The following is a 22,676-nucleotide window of genomic DNA, read 5'->3' on the forward strand; positions in this document are numbered from 1 at the left end:
CCCTTGTCCTCCCCTACTACTCACAGCTCTATCCTGTAGCAGTGGGTTCCACCAGCTATAGCCCAGTTTCTGACAATATCCAGCCTGGATATTCTGGAGGACCACAGGGTGACCAGCGAGGTCCTCTCTAATGTTACCTTCCTAACCCACTCTGGTATTTCTCCCTTTTCTTCCACTCTCCCTTTTTGCCTCAATTGTTGTCCCTTCCAACCCCTCTTCTGTCTCTTCCCAGTGTACCGTGGAACAAGATATCATAGCACTCCCACCAACCACAGTGGCAAATTCCAGCAGGATCCCAGAGACCATGAAGATCTCTCACCTGGGCTCTCCTGTGTTTCTCTTCATCACCTTCCTAGTGGGTGTGGTGGGGAACAGGTTGTATCTGTGGGGGCTGAGGCTGAACATTTGCAGGAACAAACTGTCCCGATGTGTAGTAAATATGGCAGGCGACCAGCTTGGCTTAACAGTGAAATCCAGTCTGATCTTAAACACAAAAAAGAAGCTTACAAGAAGTGGAAGCTTGGATAAATGACCAGGGAGGAGTATAAAAATATTGCTCAGGCACGCATGTGTGAAATCAGGAAGGCCAAATCACACTTGGAATTGCAGCTAGCAAGAGATGTTAAGAGTAACAAGAAGGGTTTCTTCAGGTATGTTAGCAACAAGAAGAAGGTCAAGGAAAATGTGGGATAAGTGAATGAGGGAGGCAACCTAGTGACAGAGAATGTGGAAAAAGCTAATGTACTCAATGCTTTTTTTGCCTCTTTCTTCACAGACAAGGTCAGCTCCCAGACTGCTGCACTGGGCAGCACAGTATGGGGAGGAGGTGACCAGCCCTCTGTGGAGAAAGAAGTGGTTCAGGACTATTTAGAAAAGCTAGACGAGCACAAGTCCATGGGGTCAGATGCGCTGCATCCAAGGGTGCTACAGGAGTTGGCAGATGTGATTGCAGAGCCATTGGCCATTATCTTTGAAAACTCGTGGTGACTGGGGGAGGTCCCAGATGACTGGAAAAAGGCTAATGTAGTGCCCATCTTTAAAAAAGGGAAGAAGGAGGGTCTGGGGAACTACAGGCCAGTCAGCCTCACCTCAGTCCCTGGAAAAATCATGGAGCAGGTCCTCAAGGAATCAATTTTGAAGCACTTAGAGGAGAGGAAAGTGATCGGGAACAGTCTGCATAGATTCACCAAGGGCAAGTCATGCCTGACTAACCTAATTGCTTTCTATGATGAGATAACTGGCTTTGTGGATGAGGGGAAAGCAGTGGACCTGTTATTCCTTGACTTTAGCAAAGCTTTTGATATAGTCTCCCACGGTATTCTTGCCAGCAAGTTAAAGACGTATGGGCTGGATGAATGGACTATAAGGTGGATAGAAAGCTAGCTAGATTATCGGGCTCAATGGGTAGTGATCAATGGCTCCATGTATAGTTGGCAACCGGTATCAAGTGGAGTGCCCCAAGGGTAGGCCCTGTTCAATATCTTCATTAATGATCTGGAGGATGGCGTGGACTGCACCCTCAGCAAGTTCGCAGATGACACTAAGCTGGGGAGAGAGGTAGATACGCTGGAGGGTAGGGATAGGATACAGAGGGACCTAGACAAATTAGAGGATTGGGCCAAAAGAAATCTGATGAGGTTCAACAAGGACAAGTGCAGAGCCCTGTACTTAGGATGGAAGAATCCCATGCACTGCTACAGATTGGGACCGAGTGGCAGGCAGCAGTTCTATAGAAAAGGACCTGGGGTTACAGTGGACGAGAAGCTGGATATGAGTCAACAGTGTGCCCTTGTTGCCAAGAAGGCTAATGGCATTATGGTCTGTATAAGTAGGAGCATTGCCAGCAGATCGAGGGATGTGATTATTCCCCTCTATTCGGCATTGGTGAGGCCTCACCTGGAGTACTGTGTCCAGTTTTGGGCCCCACACTACAAGAAGGATGTGGAAAGAGTTCAGAGAAGGGCAACAAAAATTATTAGGGGGCTGGAGCACATGATTTATGAGGAGAGGCTGAGGGAACTGGGATTATTTAGTCTGCAAAAGGGAGGAATGAGGGGGTATTTGATAGCTGCTTTCAACTACCTGAAAGGGGGTTCCAAAGAGGATGGATCTAGACTGTTCTCAGTGGTAGCAGATGACAGAACAAGGAGTAATGGTCTCAAGTTGCAGTGGGGGAGGTTTAGGTTGGATATTAGGAAAAGATTTTTCACTAGGAGGGTGGTGAAGCACTGGAATGGGTTACCTAGGGAGGTGGTGGAATCTCCATCCTTAGAGGTTTTTAAGATCAGGCTTGACAAAGCCCTGGCTGGAATGATTTAGTTGGGGATTGGTCCTGCTTTGAGCAGGGGGTTCGACTAGATGACCTCCTGAGGTCCCTTCCAACCCTGATATTCTATGAAGATGAGGAGTATGGTGACCACCCTCTGGTTCCTCCACGTGATCTTCTGCTACCTCCTCTTCACCCTGCTGATCCCCTTCATTGCCGTCTATGTCCTCCTGGATTTCCACTGGGTCTTCGGCACGGCGATGTGCAAGCTTCTCAATGCCTTCGGTTCCATGGGCATGTTCTCTTCCGTCTTCCTTCTCACCCTCATCAGTCTGTACTGCTACACCCTCACTCACCATCCCATTTGGTCCCGGAATCACCACACCCTGCCCTGGGCTGGGAAGCTGGTCATGGGTGTGTGGCTGGCCTCCTTTGGTCTCAGTGCTCTCTACCTGGCTTTCTGGGAGACTCACGTGGTGGATGGGGACAAGATTGCCAGTATAATTAATTATGACATCTCTGGAGATTGGAATGGAGCCGAGATGCAGGACCTGTGGAGACGGGTCCACCTGGCCATCTTCACATTCCGGTTCCTGTTGGGCTTCCTGCTGTCCTTCTGCACCATCGTGGGATGCTATGTCTGAATGGGGCTGAAGATGAAGGAGAAGAAGCTGGTGTGGGCTGGGAAGCAGTTCAAAGTCATGGTGGCCGCAATAGTTTCCTTCTTCCACGGCTAGCTGCCCTACCACCTATACCGGGGCTTAAAGCTCTACAAGGAGGTGCCAGAGTCAGTGACAGGCATCCTCTTGGTCAGTTACATTTTCATGTCCTGCTTCAATACCTGATTCTCCCCCAACCTGCACCTCTTAGTGGGGGAGAAGTTCTGGCAGGTCTTCAGGATGTCTCTTCCCGCTCTGGTCAAGGTGGCTTTTGTTGATGATCTCAGAAGCAGTTCCTCTGAGTCTAGTGGAAGACACGGGTCAGAAGTCGAGAACACAAAAGAGGAAATAGTGTGAAGGTGGCCAGACTTAGGGAGAGTTGAAAACTTGCCATCCCAGTTGTTCCTAGATCCCTAATGTTTCTAAAACCTGATGTGTTCCAGCTATGTCAATGTTTATAAACCCTGCAGGGTCCCTGGATTCTAGATGCCCATGAATTCTAGGTTTCTCAGTGTTTTCAAACTCAATGGGTCATCAATGGCACCGGATCAGTAGCCAGCTCCAGAATCTTCTTTGTTTTAGGTCTCTGACTGTGTTCTAACTTAATTGACTCTCTTGGATTCTGCATCACTAGCTGGCTCTGGAATTTCATTTATTCTAAGCCTCTCAATTTGTTCAAACTCAAAGTCCACGGGTTCTAGAATCCCAACTGGATCAAGGACATCACTGGATTCTAGAATGATTTCAAACCACATAGAATACAACAGGTTTCAGATTGTTTGCTAAAAGTTTCATCATGGTTCTAGATTTCCAAATAGTTTAAAATCCATTACGTGTAGTATATTATAGAACAGTCTGTGTATTATAATACCAATATCTAGCTCTTCTCTTGTATTTGTCATCAGTAGATCTCAAAGATCTTTAGGAAGGAGGTCAGTAACAGTCTTCCCGTTTTTACAAATGGCAAAACTGAGGCACAGAGTGGGGATGTGACTTGTCCAAGGTCACCCATTAGAACCTTTGGTCCGTCCAGTGGCAGAATCGGGAACAAACCCAGCTCTTCTGTGTCCCAGCACAGGTCTCTATCCATTGTGGATTTTCTGGGACACGGACTGTCTTTTTGCTCTGTGTTTGTACAGCACATAGCACAGTGGGGTCCTGGGTCAGGACTGGGGCTCCCAGCAGTTCTGAAAATAAATAAATAATAATAATTCCCAGGTGTTGCTTTAACTACGTAGTTTCTATCAGTTTTTTGTGGCGGTGCTGAAATAATTGCCAACACCATGTGACCCGATCACTGGGATATTTAGTGTGGGAAGGCTCTGCCTTAATTTAAGAGCAGCTGGTAAGGAAAACAAGCCATCAGGACAAAGAATGGCTCCAGAGAAACCCCCTGCCTGTGAACACTTCAGGGTGGTGAAGAGGTAACGTCCAAGCTAGTAACTGTGATGCTGTATGGAATGTGGGTGACCATTCATAATATTATGAAATTGCAGTGACTCATACGAGATATGCCACGTAAGGTTTCAATGGAAAAGTTATTCTGGCAACGTAATGTGGCCTCCTTTCCAGATGGCTGGAGAGACCGTTACAACTGCCCCCTGGTGGGCAGAAGCAGGACACCCGTGCTCATCTCACTGAAAGCAGAGGGGCGGGACAGGAACCAGAAGTATAAAAGGCAGGTCCTCCAGCTCAGTTGGAGAGGAGCTGCTGGAGGGGAAGGATGTCTCCCACACAGTGCCAGAGCTTGGACCCAACAGCAACCGCTCTAGCACCTCAGACCTGGAGGGACTGCCAGAGCTGCCAGTCGCTGGAGACACTGAACAGTTGCTGGGGCTGCCGTTAGCTGTTTATCCTGGCAGGACGAACAATGACCCTGGGACCCAGGTACTTCCACCCCTCCCCCTGAATGGGAGTGTAGGAAGTTGCTTGGGGAGATTAATATAATTTGGCTGTTTTCAGAGTAGCAGCCGTGTTAGTCTGTATCCGCAAAAAGAACAGGAGTACTTGTGGCACCTTAGAGACTAACAAATTTATTTGAGCATAAGCTTTCAGGGGCTACAGCCCACTTCATCAGATGCATAGAATGGAACATATAATAAGAGTGTGTGTGTATATATGTACAGAGAAGATGCCATACCAACTCTAAGAGGCTAATTAATTAAGATGACCTATTATCAGTAGGAAAAAAAACTTTTGTAGTGATAATCAAGATGGTCAATTACAGACAGTTGGCAAGAGGTGTAAGGTAGTTATCATAAGTAAATAGATTCAAGTAGTGTAATGACTCAGCCAATGACTCAGGTTGAATAGAGACTGGGAATGGCTGAGTCATTACACTACTTGATGTCAAGTATCAGAGGGGTAGCCGTGTTAGTCTGAATCTGTAAAAAGCAACAGAGGGTCCTGTGGCACCTTTAAGACTAACAGAAGTATTGGGAGCATAAGCTTTCGTGGGTAAGAACCTTCACTTGCATCTGAAGAAGTGAGGTTCTTACCCACGAAAGCTTATGCTCCCAATACTTCTGTTAGTCTTAAAGGTGCCACAGGACCCTCTGTTGCTTTTTACACTACTTGAAACTATTTCCTTATGATAACTATCCTTACACCTCTTAACAACTGTCTGTAATTGACCATCTTGATTATCACTACAAAAGTTTTTTTCCTACTGATAATAGGTCATCTTATTTAATTAGCCTCTTAGAGTTGGTATGGCATCGTGTGTGTGTGTGTGTGTGTGTGTATATATATACACACACACACACTCTTATTATATGTTCCATTCTATGCATCCGATGAAGTGGGCTGTAGCCCATGAAAGCTTATGCGCAAATAAATTTGTTAGTCTCTAAGGTGCCACAAGTACTCCTTTTCTTTTTAATTTGGCTGTGTTGCTGACTAACAGCTGGCCAGTGTGTTGCCTCAGGATTTCCCTGCTGACATATTTGTGTAAAACTCCACCACTGTTAGGGCCCTGGGCTGGGACCTGATGGAGTCGGGTGAGCCCTGGTCCCCCTACCCCCTGCCAGCTCACCCAGGGGTGGCAGGCTCCCACTCTAGGCAAAAGTTCTGCATTTGTTGGCGGTCCACCAGAGACAGAACCCCTGACTGTTTGGTGCCCCTCCCTGCCTGAGGTTCTGGTCTTATAGACACTGCTGCTTTACATTGATTGTAGGCCAGAGCCTTCTAGTTGTTTGGTGCCCTGCCCTGTCAGAGGGCCTGGGCCCCTAACTAATTACTGCTCTACACCACTGAGTGACAGAGACCCAATCCCAAATCCCCCTGAACTGTGCCCTTCCAGCAGTGTTACAGAGAGGGGGCAGGGCCTGCCTCCCAGATGGAGGAGGAACAGCCACAACCACCTTAGAGTTGTGATTTGCTAAATATGATAAGCTGATTGATATGTATGTGTCATCTTCGTATCACGAGTTATAAATATGTGTGGTATATTGATATCTCCAACTTGTGCTGTGTATCTGGGTGACACCCCCAGACACATTGGCATCTGCACTACCCAGCCTGTTGAATGGCCCATTCCGGGAAATCAGCTGTACAATGAGCCCATTGTGAGAAGCCAGAGACCACAGCTATGAGTCAGCAGTACATGTAGACAGATGTCTGTGGACAGCGGACTCTAAGTGCTTTTCCATGATCATATGGTGGGAGCTTTTGTTTGGGACAGAGGATGTACAAGCCATGTGGCAAACATATAAAAAGGCAGCTGCATCTTCTCCATTTTATCTTCAACCCTGCTTCTCACCTCTGGAGCAACTTCTCTACAAACTAAAGCTTTGAACAAAGGACTGACAGACCCATGCAAGTTTTGGGTGTGTTCCAGAAGAACTTTACAAGCCAGCAAACTCACCAGTGCTGCTAGGAACCTGAACTATGGACTCAGAAATCATATGTACGTATCTGATTGCTTTGACCATTTAACAACTATCCTCTCTTTCTTTTCTTTTAGTTTATAATAAAACCTTTAGTTTTTAGATATGAAAGGATTGGCTGGCAGCATGGCATTTTGGGTAAGATCCAAACTAATATTGATCTGGTAATGTGGCTGGCCCTTTGGGGGCCAGAACATTTTGTATAGTGAACAGAGTTTTAAGTAACTTCTCACTATACTGGAGTTATTTGCTGACTGGGAGCCTGCGACTGGAATGCAATAAAGGTGCCTGTGTGATTTATTTTTTTTTGGCTTCTCTATAATCCATGTGGGGGACCAGGATCACACTGTGTGACTGGTTGGGGAATCTAACTACAGTGTTAACCACCAGTTTTGGGAGAATCTGCACTCCTTTTTTGCATCCCTCCCTGACCTTGGCGTTTTCAGTTTAGGGTACCACACATGTTGGGTCACAAGTAACAGTTCAACGTCTTCATTCATGACCTGGATGATGGGATGGATTGCACCCTCAGTAAGTTCGTGGATGACAATAAGCTGGGGGGAGAGGTAGATATGCCAGAGAGTAGGGATAGGGTTCAAAGTGACCTAGATAAATTGGAGGATTGGGCCAAAAGAAATCTGATGAGGTTCAACAAGGACAAGTGCAAAGTCCTGCACTTAAGACGGAAGAATCCCGTGCACTGCTACAGGCTGGGGACCAACTGGCTAAGCGGCAATTCTGTAGAAAAGGACCTGGGTATTACAGTGGACAAGAAGCTGGATATGAGTCAACAGTGTGCCCTTGTTGATATAAAGGGTAACGGCATATTGGGCTCCATTAGTAGAAGCATTGCCAGCAGATTGAGGGAAGTGATTATTCCCTTCTATTCGGCACTGGTGAGGCACATCTGGAGTGTTGTATCCAATTTTGGGACCCCACTACAAAAAGGATGTGGACAAACTGGAGAGAGTCCAGCAGAGGGCAACGAAAATGATTAGGAGGCTGGGGCACATGACTTCCGAGGAGAGGCTGGGGGAACTGGTCTTATGTAGTCTGCATAAGAGGAGAGTGAGGGGGGATTTGATAGCAGCCTGAAGTGGGGTTCCAAAGGGGATGGAGCTCGTCTGTTCTCAGTGGTGGCAGATGACAGAACAAAGAGCAATGGTCTCAAGTTGCAGTTGGGGAGGTCTATATTGGATATTAGGAAAAACTATTTCAGTAGGAGGGTGGTGAAGCACTGGAATGGGTTACCTAGGGAGGTGATGGAACCTCCATCCTTAGAGGTTTTTAAGGTCCGGTTTGACAAAGCCCTGGCTGTGATGATTTAGTTGGGGTTGGTCCTGCTTTGAACAGGGGTTTGGACTAGATGACCTCCTGAGGTCTCTTCCAACCCTAATCTTCTCTGATTCTATGATCATGTTTTCCAAGCCCCTGTATGTTTTAAAAGTCAATAGGATCCTATGCATTCTAGATATTTGGCTGGTTCTTGAACCTCTTGGGTTCTAGGTCTGTCAACATTTTAAAACCCAAACAGGTCCTATATAGTCTAGTTTCTGATCTCCTATATGACATCCTAGACCACAGAGGACCAGTTTGGGTTTTAAAAAAACATTGTCAGACCTAGGATCAAAGAGGTTCAAGAACCACTACAATGTCTAGAACTCATAGGGTACTATTGGGTTTTTAAATACCTGTTTTTGTGCGTGTCTCCGTGTGTATGTTTATGAGTATATATATATTATACATACACGTGTGGCCGGGCTGATGCCCTGGGGTTGGACGAGATCATTCAGAGAGGAAAGGGCTGTCAGATTCAGGGGGCCACTTGCAACCGGGTGCTGCCAACGCTGAGCACAAAACTGCCCAATGTCTGGGACTCCCAGAGCAGATTTGCTAAGGACGCTCCTGCATCTGCTCCTGTGGAGAAAACTTTTCATGTCAGAACCTACGAGTCAAAGTGCTCTGAAATCCACGCGCCCACTCAGCGTCACTTGAATCTGGCTGTCTCTGAGCAAGACGGTGATGGAGTGAATAGGGCAGATTTCGGGGGTTGGGAACCGGGGCCCTCAGTTAAAGCTGTATGAAAAGGAGCCGTTCTTAATTTTTTCACACCGCTCTGAAAACCAGCTGCAGACTCGCATCGACTTGTGTAACCCTCCTGCCAGGTGGAGCCAGCAGCAACAAAGGCCTGGTTCAGTATCTAGGGGTTCCTTTTCAACAATACAACACAAAACCCGGTCGAGCCCCCACCCAGTGACCTGGGACAATTACACACCACCCCCTGGGTGCCTCTCAGAAGTAATACTTCCCCTCTCGCAAGCAGAGTCTGAGTGTAGCAAAAACTTTTAATAAAAGGAGGGAAGTAACTCAGCATTAATTTGGGAAAACACCACAACTAGGGTTCATAAACACAAACCATGAGTAAAAGACCGACCCCCAAGTAGGTTGCGTAGTGTCCTTTTCCCCTCAGCGTCTTAAGTCCACCAACCCCCAATGTCCCTTTAACGTGCCCGTCCCTCCTCTGTACCCCACTCACAGTTGCTGTCCTTGGCCAGTGGAGCGCCAGACTTCAGAGGTTCATCTGCAGAGTTCACCTCCCACCCTGTGTGGAAGGCGGGAGGGGGGCAAGGAGGCACCTTACACACTGCACTGCTCGGGCACTCGCTCGTCACCCCAACAGCCAATTGCCGTGCCTCTGCAGGGCTCTGCCCTGGCCCTCTTCACCAGCTTCTCTGCTGGCCGCTTGCCACGCCTCTCCACCAGCAGCCCTGCTGGCCTCACCTTTCTGCTAGCCACTTGCCACACCTCTCCACCAGCCTCCCAGCTTGCCGTGCCTCTCCACCAGCCACCTTGCTGGCCACTTACCACACCTGTCTGCCAGCTGGCCGCTCGCCAAGATGTCTTCAGCCCCCCCCCCACACACACACAAACTTATCAGAGCTCTCAGTGATTTCAGCTGTTAGTGGGGATCCTTACTGCTGGTGTACGCTGTCCAGTCTCTTGCAATACAGACACTGTCCCTAAATGAGTCAACAGTGTGATGCTGTTGCAAAAAAAGCAAACATGATTCTGGGATGCATTAACAGGTGTGTTGTGAGCAAGACATGAGAAGTCATTCTTCCGCTCTACTCTGCTCTGGTTAGGCCTCAGCTGGAGTATTGTGTCCAGTTCTGGGCACCACATTTCAAGAAAGATGTGGAGAAATTGGAAAGGGTCCAGAGAAGAGCAACAAGAATGATTAAAGGTCTTGAGAACATGACCTATGAAGGAAGGCTGAAAGAATTGGGTTTGTTTAGTTTGGAAAAGAGAAGACTGAGAGGGGACATGATAGCAGTTTTCAGCTATCTAAAAGGGTGTCATAAGGAGGAGGGAGAAAACTTGTTCACCTTAGCCTCTAAGGATAGAACAAGAAGCAATGGGCTTAAACTGCAGCAAGGGAGGTTTAGGTTGGACATTAGGAAAAAGTTCCTAACTGTCAGGGTGGTTAAACACTGGAATAAATTGCCTAGGGAGGTTGTGGAATCTCCATCTCTGGAGATATTTAAGAGTAGGTTAGATAAATGTCTATCAGGGATGGTCTAGACAGTATTTGGTCCTGCCATGCGGGCAGGGGACTGGACTCGATGACCTCTTGAGGTCCCTTCCAGTCCTAGAATCTATGAAAATATTAGACCTAGGTATCAGTGAGTTCAGCTCTGCAGCATGTAAGAAAACTCTCAATTGAGTCTAAATTAGCTCTTTTATTACACCATAGAGAGACAAAACAACAAACAGTGTCTATAGCCCTAGACCAGCACCCACATACAAGTACTTGTCCCCACCCTTTCTCCACTCAATGGGCTTTGGAACCCATGTTCCCTGCCTAGCAATTGCTTTTTAGTTGAGGGTGTGCCAGATACACCCTCCATTGGGGGAATGCCATATACAGTTCTGCTGCCCTTGCTTCACACAACAAGGATAATAACCCTTTATTACTCCTGCCCCCATAACAAGGAAACTGGGAATCCAAAACCAGCCACAAGTGATCATTTGGGCAAGCAATCCCATCATGCTGAGCACCTAGGTGGAGTGGGTGTGTCCATGCAAACGAGATCAGTTTCTGATGACTTTTTCCACAGCTCACCACTAGATGTCAGGAGAGAGCTCATACAGACTCTGCTTACACTTCAAAAGTGGCACCAAGCTGCAGGCAGCTCTGCTGGAGCAAAGGGTGGTTGTTTCATCGGGGAATTCATGAGATGCAGCCCCCTGACGATGAGCTCCTGTTAATATTCACACATTGCACTGATGCCCCCGTGCATGGGGAAACTGCCTTGAAAAACAGCACTCTGCAATGGAGGCAGGGGTGGGGTTTTTAATGCAAATTTGGGGTCATTTGGTTCCCATGATACAGGCTCCCCCTCCACCCCTGCACGTGCTGATTGAACATTTTCAGGTAGTTATACTGTTCTCGGTGCAGAGCAAGGGGAAGTAGCAAAGAGGCAGAATTTCAGGAAACATCGAACCCGGACGGCCCCTGAGATCAGCTATGCAACAGGACCAAGGGCCAGGACAGCCGGCCTGCAAACCCTCAAACTTCTTTGCACCTATGCTTAATAGCAATTCACCCCTCTGCAAGGTACGGATTCCACCGGAAATTGAGGGTGAGTAACACCCACGCTGAGCTGACAGAAGGGGCCTAGAGACACAGCCACAGATCTTTTGATCTAGAGACGGAGATGTTTGTGTTCTTGTCTTTATTATCACGTTTGACTTGGTGTCTTCAGCCACAACGGGGCTGAATTGGGACCACTGATGGCATGCAACTCCTGTGCCAATAACAGATTCTTCGGGTCTCTGTTTATTCCAAAAACTCTGTTTATTCCAAACACTCTGTTTATTCCACTTATTTGGAGATGACCCCAAATGAATTTTTTTGGCAAATGAAAAGTGTTTCAGTCCATACAAAATGTTTTTTTTTTGGTGAGCTTAGGGGGGAGGGATAGCTCAGTGGTTTGAGCATTGGCCTACTAAACCCAGGGTTGTGAGTTCAATCCTTGAGGGGGCCACTTAGGGATCTAGGGCAAAATCAGTACTTGGTCTTGCTAGTGAAGGCAGGGGGCTGGACTCGATGACCTTGCAAGGTCCCTTCTAGTTCTAGGAGATAGGATATCTCCATTAATTTTATTTTAATTTTTTTTTAATTTTACATATTTTAAATAAAATTGAAGTACACTTCAAGACAAAGCCATTTCGAAAAAGAAAATCAAAATGTTTCATTTGAAAATGTCAGATTTTTGGTGACTGAGAGAAACAATTTGGCAAACTTGATACTAATTCACTAAATGTTTTGGTGTTACTAAGTTTGCTCTAACTGCTAGGACCACTGCTTTCCCAGAACTGGGGATTCAACCGAGGAGTCCTTGCTCCTAGCCCCCCACTCTACCCTGCTAGGCCCCAGGGGTCTCCCAGAGGCAGGAGAAGAACCTGAGAACTCTGAAGTGAAGTCAACAGAGCTACACTGATTTACACTGGCTGAGGATCTCGCCAGTTCACTCCATGCCCTACTGCCTTACAGGCTTAATATTCCAAAATAATTGGTGATTATTTGTTATGCTTCTATTTTTGGAGAGTTTCCCAGATGAACAGAGTGACGGGGCACGACTCACCACTGCGGTGCCTCCTGCTGGCTGTCCAGGGAATTAGCACTGTGCCCTCTTCTGGTGATGACTTCCCTGCTGTCACCTCTGTTCCTGGACCCACGTCACTCCCAGGACGACGGCGTCCTCCTTCAGTGACACTGCCCCCTGGCTGTGCCACACTCTATGTCCCCCCCTTCCAGAGGGATCTGTAGTCTACTGTCCGGCCACTCCCACAGTGGCAAACTGCAGTCCACAGTCTAGCCACTCCCTTCAGTGCCATTGGTGCCATTGATGGCCCATTGAGTGTGAAATAATTGGGACACCTAGAACACATGGGATTCTGGAGAGAGCAGGGAATCTAGAATCAAGGGACACTGCAGCATTTATAAACAGTGAGATACCTGGGACCCATCACGTTTTAGAACCATCAGGGATCTAGGAACAACTGGGATGGCAAGTTTTCAACTCTCCCTAAGTCTGGACAACTTCAGACCATCTCCAGTTTTGTGTTCTCAACTTCAGACCCATGTCTTCCACTATACTCGGGGACACTGCTGCCGAAATCATCAACAAAAGCTGCTTTGACCAGAGTGAGAAGAGACATCCTGAAGACCTGCCAGAACTTCTCCCCCACAAAGAGGTAGAGAATGGGGGTGAAGCAGGCATTGAAGCAGGATGAGAAGGTGTAAATGACCAAAAGAGCACCCATCACTGACTCTGGCACCTCCTTCTTGTAGAAGTTCAAGCTCTGGTAGAGGTGGTAGGGCAGCCAGCTGAGAAAGAAGGAAACCATTGCAGCCACCATGACTTTGAAGGGCTTCCTAGCCCACGCCAGCTTCTTCTTCTTCATCATCTTCAGCCCTACCCTGCCGTAGCAGCCCGCAATGGTGCAGAAGGGCAGCAGGAAGCCCAAAAGGAACCGGACCATGAAGATGGCCTGGTGGACCCGTCTCCCCAGGTACTGCATTTTGGTTCTGTTCCAGTCTGTGGAGAGGGCGTAATTGTTGACGCAGATGATTCTGCCCCCGTCCACCACCTGGGTCTCCCGGAAAGCCAGGTAGGGAGTGCTGAGAGCAAAGGAGGCCAGCCACACACCCACCGCCAGCTTCTGAGCTCGGGGCACGGTGCGGTGATGCCGGCACCAGATGGCATGGTGAGTGAGGATGTAGCGGTCCAGGCTGATGAGGGTGAGAAGGAAGACGGAGGTGAACATGCCCACAGAGATGCAGGTGTTGAGGAACTTGCACAAGGCCATGCCGAAGACCCAGTGGAAACCCAGGAGGACGTAGACGGCAAAGAAGGGGATCAGCAGAGTGAAGAGAAGGTAGCAGGAGACCAGGTGAAGGAACCAGAGCGTGGTCACCGTCCTCCTCATCTTCAGTCCCAGCACCCACAGGTACAACCCGTTCCCCAACACACCCACCAGGAAGGTGATGAAGAGCAACACGGCTGTGGCCAGGTGAGCAGCGCTCACAGCTGCTGGGGTCTGGCTGGAATTTGCCCCCGTGGTTGGTAGGAGAGTCGTGTTGCCTTGGTCCATGGTGACCTGGGGAGAGACAGAAGAGGGATTAGAAGGGACGACAGACATGAGGACAAGGGGGAGGGGAAGAGGAGGAAGGGAGTTATAAGAGGGGGTTAGGAAGGCACCACTGGAGAGGATATCTCTGGGTGCCCTCTGGTCCTCCAGAATATCCAGGCTAGGTATTCTCAGCAACTGGGCCATAGCCAGTGTAAACTCACTGCTATAAGGTAGAACTATGGGCAGAGGGAAAAAGGATAGTAGATGAGGAGGAGTGGGGACAGAAACAGTTTAGTAGGTCAAATACACAGCTATTCTGATAATACTATGTTGCTGGGAGCTGGAGGACAGGCTGGCTCAGAGGGGTGGGGAATGGGATATGGGGCCTTCCCCTCCAGGAGGCGCTGGTTCCAATCTGGCTCCAGGGCAGTGTCTGGCTGGCTTAGGGAGGTGGGGATTGATTCTGTTGAGCTGGTGCTGGTGGAACTCACTGCTACAAGGTGGAAAAAGCCACCCTTCCCCCACCCTGTCTCACGTACTCATCTGGCTGTCACAAGAATTGCTGCTACACTCTGACTAATGAGAGTGTGCAGGGACCTTACTCTCATTGTAGCACAGGAAGCCTTAAGCTGCTGCTTCTCTGTCTGCCAGCCCTGCAGCAGGGTCCTCTGGGCTATTGCCTCTGTCAGGGACTGCGCCCCTCACGGCCTTATTAGCATGGAGTCCTCTGTGCTCTGCAGACTGGCCTAATGGTTAGAGAAGGGCAGGCTGGGAGCCAGGACTCCTGTTTTCTATTCCCAGCTCTGGGAGTGGGGTGGAGGTCAGAACTCCTGTGTTGTGGGAGGAAATTGGGGTCTTGTGGCTTAGAGCAGAGGTTCTCAGCCAGGGGTGGGTGTACACAGAGGTCAAATCATCTAGATATTTGCCTAGTTTTACAGCAGGCCACATAAAAAACACTAGCAAAGTCAGTACAAACTACAATTTCATACAATTACTTGCTTATACTGCTCTATATACTATACACTGAAATGTCAGTACAACATTCATATTCCAATTCATTTCTAATTATATGGGAAAAATGAGAAAGTCAGCAATTGTTCAGTAATAGTGTAGCTGTGACACTGTTGTATTTTTCCGTCTGATTTTGTAAGCAAGTAGTTTTGAAGTGAGGTAAAACTTGGGGGTACGCAAGACAAATCAGACTCCTGCAAAGGGTAGAGTAGTCTGGAAAGCTTGAGAACCGCTGGCATAGAGCTTTGTAAATGGGGAGCAACTCATCTGACTGACATGAAATAAGGGGAAAAATTCACCCATGTCACAGACCTTACCTACTACTTCTGTCTATTGAGTGCCCCATGGGAACCCCACTGATACCCAGTGTCAGGGAGTCTCACAGGCGAACACCACTCTTACTCAGTGGCAGGGAGTTTCATAGTCTAACCCCACTGATATCCAGGGGCAGGGAGTCCCACTGGTTTGCCTTTACAATAGCAAATTTCTTTGGCTTCTAGGGGGCCTTAGCAATAAAATTCCCCTTTAGACCCAATGCAGAGCCCTCTGCCCATTGTATCGACTCACCTGTTCAGCAGGTGGTGGAACCACGGACCAGGTGCAGAGAGAGCCTCAGATGGCGTGTGTTTGGCCAGCAAAGCATCCGTGTATCTGTCCCCTGCACCCCAGAGCCCTCCCCTGTGTGTTGAGTTCACTCCCCTTAACTCTGTGTCTTCTACATGCTCCACCCCCACCTGCTCTCTGAGATCCACAAGCTGCAAACTATGAACGGAAATGATCATTGGACACTGCCTTAGCAGAGAAACCACCTAAGCAACAACCATTGCTTTGAAACTAGCCCCACTCCCTCCCAGAGCCTGGCATAGAACCCAGGAGTCCTGGCTCCCAGCCCCCCCCCCCCCCACTCTAATGCACTAGATGCTTGGCCAGGAGCTCAACTATTGAGGCATGCTCCCATGAAGAGGAAGGGCCTCTATTTTGCACAACTCCTTGGGTGACAGGCTGCCGTGACCCAGAAATATCCCAGCCCTGTTAGCTCACAACAAAGTCTGAGTCACAAATGATGCAACTCCCAGCCAAGGAGTGGGGGGTCTTGTGGATTAGAGCAAGGGGTCTGGAAGCCAGGACTCCTGGGTTCTGTCCCCACCTCTGGGAGATGAGTGGGGTCTAATGGGCTGGGGCATCTGGGAGTGAGGACCCTGGGTTCTGTCCCCAGCTCTGGGATGGGACAGGATGGGGTGGGGTCTAGTGGTTAGAGCAGGTCAATAGCCGTGAGGTGTCCTGTGTTATCTACATGTTGTTGGTACATCCCTGAGTGAGACAACTCATGTGAAATGCTGTCCCTTCCTGTTCTAGATAAAATCTCAGTCACACCCAGCCCTCCCCAGAGTGTTGGTTACACAGGCCCCATCCTCGGAGCTGGGACCCTAAGACCCCCGAAGGGAACCCAACGCTACTGGGAAAACAGTCCCCAATGGCGCGGTACATGAGACCAAGGTTGAATTCTGAGGAGAATGGGGTCTAGTGAGTCCTGTGTGTGGCTGTAGCCTAATCGGTTTGTGCAGGGAGGAGAATGAAATGCCGTGTTTCTCACTGCTAGGGCACGGGCTGCACATGTCTGTCTCTCTCTCCCTTCCCCTCTTCTGTCTTCTCCAGTCCCCTTTGTGTTCTTACGGTCTCACAGCCCCTCTGCCTTCCCGACCAGCCTGGCCCCTCCACCTTCCCAACGGGGGAGGGATAGCTCAGTGGTTTGAGCATTAGCCTGCTAAACCCAGCATTGTAAGTTCAATCCTTCATGGGACCATTTAGGGAGCTGGGGCAAAAAAAAAAAAAAAAGGTGGGGATGGGTCCTGCTTTTGGAGCAGGGGGTGGGACTAGATGACCTCATGAGGTCCCTTCCAACCCTGATATTCTATGACCTGTCTGGCCACTCATGGTCCCTCCGCCTTCACAGGCAGCCTAGCCTTTCACAGCCCCTCTGACTTCCCAGCCAGTCCAGCACCCTCACAGCCCCTCTGCCTTCCCGGCCACCTGAACCCTCACGTCACCTCCACCTTCCCTGCTTGCCTGGCCACTCACCGCCCCTCTGCTCCAGCAGCCAAAAAGAGCAATCTGCAGCTTTTTGGGAAGGGAAGTCAAGTGGCAGCTGCGTGTGGCACCCCCTGGTGGGGGTGGCTGGCTGTGGGCTCTGCCTGTGGGTTTTGGGGCTGAGGATGATGGTGACCTCCATCTTATCCTTCCATCTGTTACTCACCTACCTGCTCACATCCTGCTTTATAACTCTGTTCGCATCTACATCTGCCTGGGTTTCCACTGGGTCTTTGGCACGGCCATGTGCGAGCTCCTCAATGCCTGCCTCTCCCTGGGCATGTTCTCTGCCATCTTCCTCACCCTCACCAGCCTGGACCACTACACTGTCACATGCCACCCCGTCTGGTGCTGGTGTCACCGCACTGTGACCTGGACCAATAAGCTGGTCGTGGGCGTGTAGCTGGTCTCTTTCGCCCTCAGCGCTCCCTAACTGGGTTTCCAGGAAATCCTGGAGATGGAGGGGGCAGAGTTACCTGCACGAATAGTTACAACTTCTCTGGAGAGGGGGATGGAGCCGAGATGCAGGCCTGGAAGAGACGTCTCCATCTGCTGCTCCTCAGGGTGCAGTTCCTGCTGGGTGTCCTGCTGCCCCTGTGCACCAGCGTGGGATGCCAGAGCCAGATGGGGCTGGAGATGAAGAAGAAGGGTCCGCGAGGAGCGGGAAGCCTTTCAAAGTCATGGTGACTGCGATGGTGTTATTCTTCATCTGCTGGCTGCCCTACCATCTCTGCCAGGGCTTGCTGCTCTACAAGAATGTGGTGCCGATGTCGGTCACGAGTGCCTGAAATGCCTGGAGTTAGAGAGCATTGGAAACTTTTCATCCCACTTGTTCCTTTATCCCTCATGGTTCTGATACCTGATGGGTTCCAGGTATCTCAATGTTTATAAACCGAGCAGTGTCCTTGGGATTCCAGATTCCTTTTTATCTGCAGAATCCCATGTGTTCTAGGTCTCTCCATTTTTTCAAAGTCAATGGCTGTTAAGGGTTCCAGATCACTAGCTGGCTCCAGAATCTTGTTTGTTCTAGTCTCTCGATGTAGTCTAACTTAACTGATTCTCATGGGTTCTGCATCACTGGCTGGCTCTGGACTCTTCGTTTTAAGTCTCTCAAAGTGTTCACACTCAATAGGGTCCATGGGTTCTAGATTCCTGACTGATGCTAGGACCCCAGTGGATTCTAGAGTGTTTTTAAACCACATAGACTCCAATAGGTTCCAGCTTCTTTGTTGATCTAAAAATCTCATGGGGGTTCTAAATTTCCAAATGGTTTCAAATCCATTTGGTGTGGTGTATTATAGAAGAGTCTGTGTATTGTAATAGCAATAACTAGCTCTTCTCTAGTGCTTGTCCTCAGTAGATCTCAAAGAACTTTGCCAAGGAGGTCAGCAGCAGTCTCCCAGTTTTTGCAAATGTGGAAACTGAGGCAGTGAGTATGGAAGTGACTTGGCTACGGTCATTCAGTCCGCCTCCTGAGGCCTGGACCTGGTCTCTATCAAACACTGACTCCTTAGACAGTAAGCTCTCTCTTGTCTTTATACAGTGCCGAGCACAGCAGGGTTTGGGGCCATGACTACACCTCCCACTGGGTTCTAGCCCCGGCTCTGGGAGGGGAGTGGGAGCTAGTTTTAAAGCAATGGCTGTTTCTTAGGTGGTTTCTCTGCTAAGACAGTGTCCGAATGATCATTTCCATTTATGGTTTGCAACTTTTCGACCTGAGAGAGGAGGTTGGGGTGGAGCATGTAAAGACAGAGAGTTAAGGGGAGTGAACTCAACACGCAAGGCAAAGCTGAGGCAGGGACAGACACGCAGATGCTTTGCTGGGCAAACACATGTCATCTGAATCTCTCTGCTGGGTCCGTGTTTCCACCACCTGCTGCCCAGGTGAGTTAAAACAATGGGCAGAGGGCCCAGCATTGGGTCTAAAGGGGAATTTCCTTGCTAAGACCACCTAGGAGCCACACAAATTTGATATTGTAAAGGCAAACCAGTTGGACTCCCTGCCACTGGGTATCAGTGGGGTTCTCCTGTGAAACTCCCTGCCACTGGGTATCAGTAGGGTTAGCCTGTGAAAGTCCCTGCCACCGGTAGCACTGGGGTTAACACGGGGTACTCAATAGACAGAGGTAGTAGGTGAGGTCTGTGACGTGGGTGAATTTTTCTGTTTTGTTTCATGTTAATCAGATGAGGGGTTCCCCATTTGCAGAGTCTAAGCAACAACACCCCACATCCCTCCCACAGCCCAGGAGTCTTGGCTCCCAGCCGCTCCCCCATTCTCTAACCATTAGGCCATTCTACAGAGCAGACAGGACTCCATGCTAATACAGCTATGAAGGAGGCAGCACGGCTGGGGTGCAGAGAAGCAGCTCAGTGGATTGTGGCTTCCTGTGTTACAATGAAGGTGAGAAGGACCCTGCACGCTCTCATGGGTCAGGGTGTAGTAGCAGTTCCTGTGACTGGCAGATGAGCACAAGAGATGAGGTGGGGGAGGGTTGGCTTTTTCTTCATTGTAACAGTGAGTTGCACCAGCACCAGCTCCTGCATGCTAGGAGGCAACAGCACTGATTCCCCCCCCCTCAACTGAGTAGACCTGATCCCCTGTCCTGGGGCCAGATTGGAGCTGACCACCCTAGAATGGAAAGGCCCTAGGTCCCATTCCCTGCTCCCCTGAACCTGCCAGTAGTCCAGATCACAGCTATGTGATAATCTCTACATAGCTGTATATTTGATCTACTGGAGTGTCCCCTTCTCCACTCCTCCCATTTCTGCTATTCCACTTGTCCTCCCCTACTGCTCACAGCTCTATCCTGTAGCAGTGAGTTCCACCGGCTATAGCCCAGTTTCTGACAATATCAATCCTGGATATTCTGGAGGGCCACAGGGTGCCCAGAGAGATCGTCTCCAATGATGCCTTCCTAACCCACTCTGGTATTTCTCCCTTTTCCTCTTCCACTCTCCCTTTTCGCCTCCATTGTCGTCCCTTTCAACCCCTCTAATATCTCTTCTCAGGGTACAGTGGAACAAGATATCTCGGCACTCCCACCAACCACAGTGGCAAATTCCAGCAAGACCCCAGAGACCATGAAGACTCCTCACCAGGCCTCTGCTGTGTTGCTTTTCATCACCTTCCTGGTGGGTGTGGTGGGGAATGGGCTATACCTGTGAGTGCTGGGACTGAAGATGAGGAAGATGGTGACCATCCCCTGGTTCCTCCACCTGGTCTCCTGCTTCCTCCTCTTCACCCAGCTGATCCCCTTCTTCACCGTCTACGTCCTTCTGTATTTCCACTACGTCTTTGGCACGGTGACATGCAAACTTCTCAATGCCTTCAGTTCCATGGGCATGTTCTCTATCTTCCTTCTCACTCTCATCAGTCTGGACTGCTACACCCTCACTCATCATCCCATTTGGTCCTGGAATCATCGCACCATTTCCTGGGATAGGAAGCTGATCGTCAGTCTGTGGCTGGCCTCCTTCGGTCTCAGTGCTCCCTACCTGGCTTTCCGGGAGACCCGTGTGGTGGATGGGGACAGAATTGCTAGACTCATTAAGTACAACATCTCCAGAGATTGGAATGGAGCCGAGATGCAGGACCTGTGGATATGGGTCCATCTGGCCATCTTCATCTTCCGGTACCTGCTGGCCTTCCTGCTGTCCTTCTGCACCATTGTGGGATGCTATGTCTTTGTGGGGATGAATATGAAGGAGAAGAAGCTGGCGTGGGCTGGGAAGCCCTTCAAAGTCATTGGTGGCAATGGTGGTTTCCTTCTTCCTCGGCTAGCTGCACTACCACCTATACTGGGGCTTAAAGCTCTACAAGAAGGAGGTGCCAGAGTCACTGAAGAGCGTTCTCTTGGTCATTTAGAGCTTCAAGTCCTGCTTCAATGCCTGCTTCTCCCCCATCCTCTACCTCTTAGTGGGGGAGAAGTTCTGGCAGGTCTTCAGGATGTCTCTTTTAGCTCTGGTAAAGGTTGCTTTTCTTGATGATCTCAGCAGCAGTTCCCCTGAGTCTAGTGGAAGACATGGGTCAGAAGTCGAGAACACAAAACAGGAGATGGTGTGAAGGTGGCCAGACTTAAGGAGAGTTGAAAACTTTCCATCCCAGTTTTTCCTGCATCCCCAAAGTTTCTCAAAGCTGACGTGTTCCAGCTATGTCAATGTTTATATACCCTGCGGGGTCCCTGTGTTCTAGATTCCCATGCATTCTAAGTTTCTCAATTTTTTCAAATTCAATGGGTCATCAATGGCAGCAGATCAGTAGCCAGCTCCAGAATCTTCTTTGTTTTAGGTCTCTGACTGTGTTCTAACTTAATTGACTCTCTTGGATTCTGCATCACTAGCTGGCTGTGGAATTTCATTGATTGTAAGCCTCTCAATGTGTTTAAACACAAAGTCCATGGGTTCTAGATTCCCGACTGGATCTAGAACATCACTGGATTCTAGAATGTTTTCAAACTACATAGAATCCAACAGGTTTCAGATTGTTTGCTAAAAGTTTAATCGTGGTTCTAGATTTCCAAATGGTTAAAATCGATTAGGTATAGTATATTATAGAAAAGTCTGTGTATTATAATTGCGATATCTGTGTCTTCTCTAGTGCTTATCATCAGTACATCTTAAAGAACTTTAACAAGGAGGTCTGTAGGAGTCTTCAGTTTTTACAAATGGGGAAACTGAGGCACAGGGTGGGGAAGTCATTTAGCCAAGGTAACCCATTAGAACCTTTGGTCCGTCCAGTGGCAGTACCGGGAACAAACCCAGTTCCCCTGCATGCCAGCCCAGGTCTCTATCCATTGTGGGCTTTCTGGGACATGGACTGTCTTTCTGGTCTGTGTTTGTACAGTGCCTAGCACAGTGGGGTCCTGGGCCAGGACTTGGCTCCCAGCACTGCTGAAATAAATAATATTAATTAATAATAATTCCCACATGTTGCTTGAACTACGTAGTTTCCATAAGTCTTTTGTGGCGGCTGTGAAATAATTGCCAACACCATGTGACCCGATCACTGGGATAGTTAGTGTGGGGAGGCTCTGCCTTAATTTAAGAGCTGCTGGTAAGGAAAACAAGCTGGCAGGACAAAGAATGACTTCAGAGAAACCAACTGCCTGAGAACACTTCAGAGTGGTGAAGAGGTAACATCCAAACTAGTAACTGTGATGCTGTAGGGAATGTGGGTGACCATTCATAATATTATGGATACCAATATTACGAAATTGCAGTGAATCATATGAGATATGCCATGTAAGGTTTCAGTGGAAAAGTTATTGTAGCAATGGAGTGTGGCCTCCTTTCCAGATGGCCGGAGGGACAGTCACAACTGCCCCCTGGTGGGCAGAACCAGGATACCCATGCCCATCCCACCGGAAGCAGAGGGGCGGGACAGGAAACAGAAGTATAAAAGGCAGGTCCTCCAACTCAGTTGGAGAGGAGCTGCTGGAGGGGAAGGATGTCTCCCACATGGTGCCGGAGCTTGGACCCAACAGCAACCGCTCTAGCCCCTCAGACCTGGAGGGACCGCCAGAGCTGCCAATTGCTGGAGACACTGAACAGTTGCTGGGGCTGTCATTAGCTGTTTTATCCTGGCGGAAAGAACAACGACCCTAGGACCCAGGTATTTCCACCCCT

At 49.0% G+C, this 22,676-nt stretch overlaps 1 protein-coding gene and 3 pseudogenes across 1 annotated transcript; 3 read left to right on the plus strand and 1 right to left on the minus strand.

Annotated features, from left to right (window-relative positions):
* Positions 1 to 226: 226 nt before the first annotated feature.
* Positions 227 to 3,282, plus strand: LOC135892765 (probable G-protein coupled receptor 33; annotated as a pseudogene).
* Positions 3,283 to 12,920: 9,638 nt separating this feature from the next.
* On the minus strand, positions 12,921 to 13,973 carry LOC135892795 (probable G-protein coupled receptor 33). Its single transcript, XM_065420592.1, has one exon. The coding sequence runs from the start codon at positions 13,971 to 13,973 to the stop codon at positions 12,921 to 12,923; it is 1,053 nt and encodes a 350-aa protein (XP_065276664.1).
* A 2,464-nt stretch (positions 13,974 to 16,437) lies between these two features.
* On the plus strand, positions 16,438 to 17,839 carry LOC135892243 (probable G-protein coupled receptor 33; annotated as a pseudogene).
* A 2,215-nt stretch (positions 17,840 to 20,054) lies between these two features.
* Positions 20,055 to 21,114, plus strand: LOC135892792 (probable G-protein coupled receptor 33; annotated as a pseudogene).
* The last annotated feature ends 1,562 nt before the right edge of the window (positions 21,115 to 22,676 follow it).

This window comes from Emys orbicularis, chromosome 20, assembly GCF_028017835.1.
Source record: "Emys orbicularis isolate rEmyOrb1 chromosome 20, rEmyOrb1.hap1, whole genome shotgun sequence".
NCBI classification, from domain to species: Eukaryota; Metazoa; Chordata; order Testudines; family Emydidae; genus Emys; species Emys orbicularis.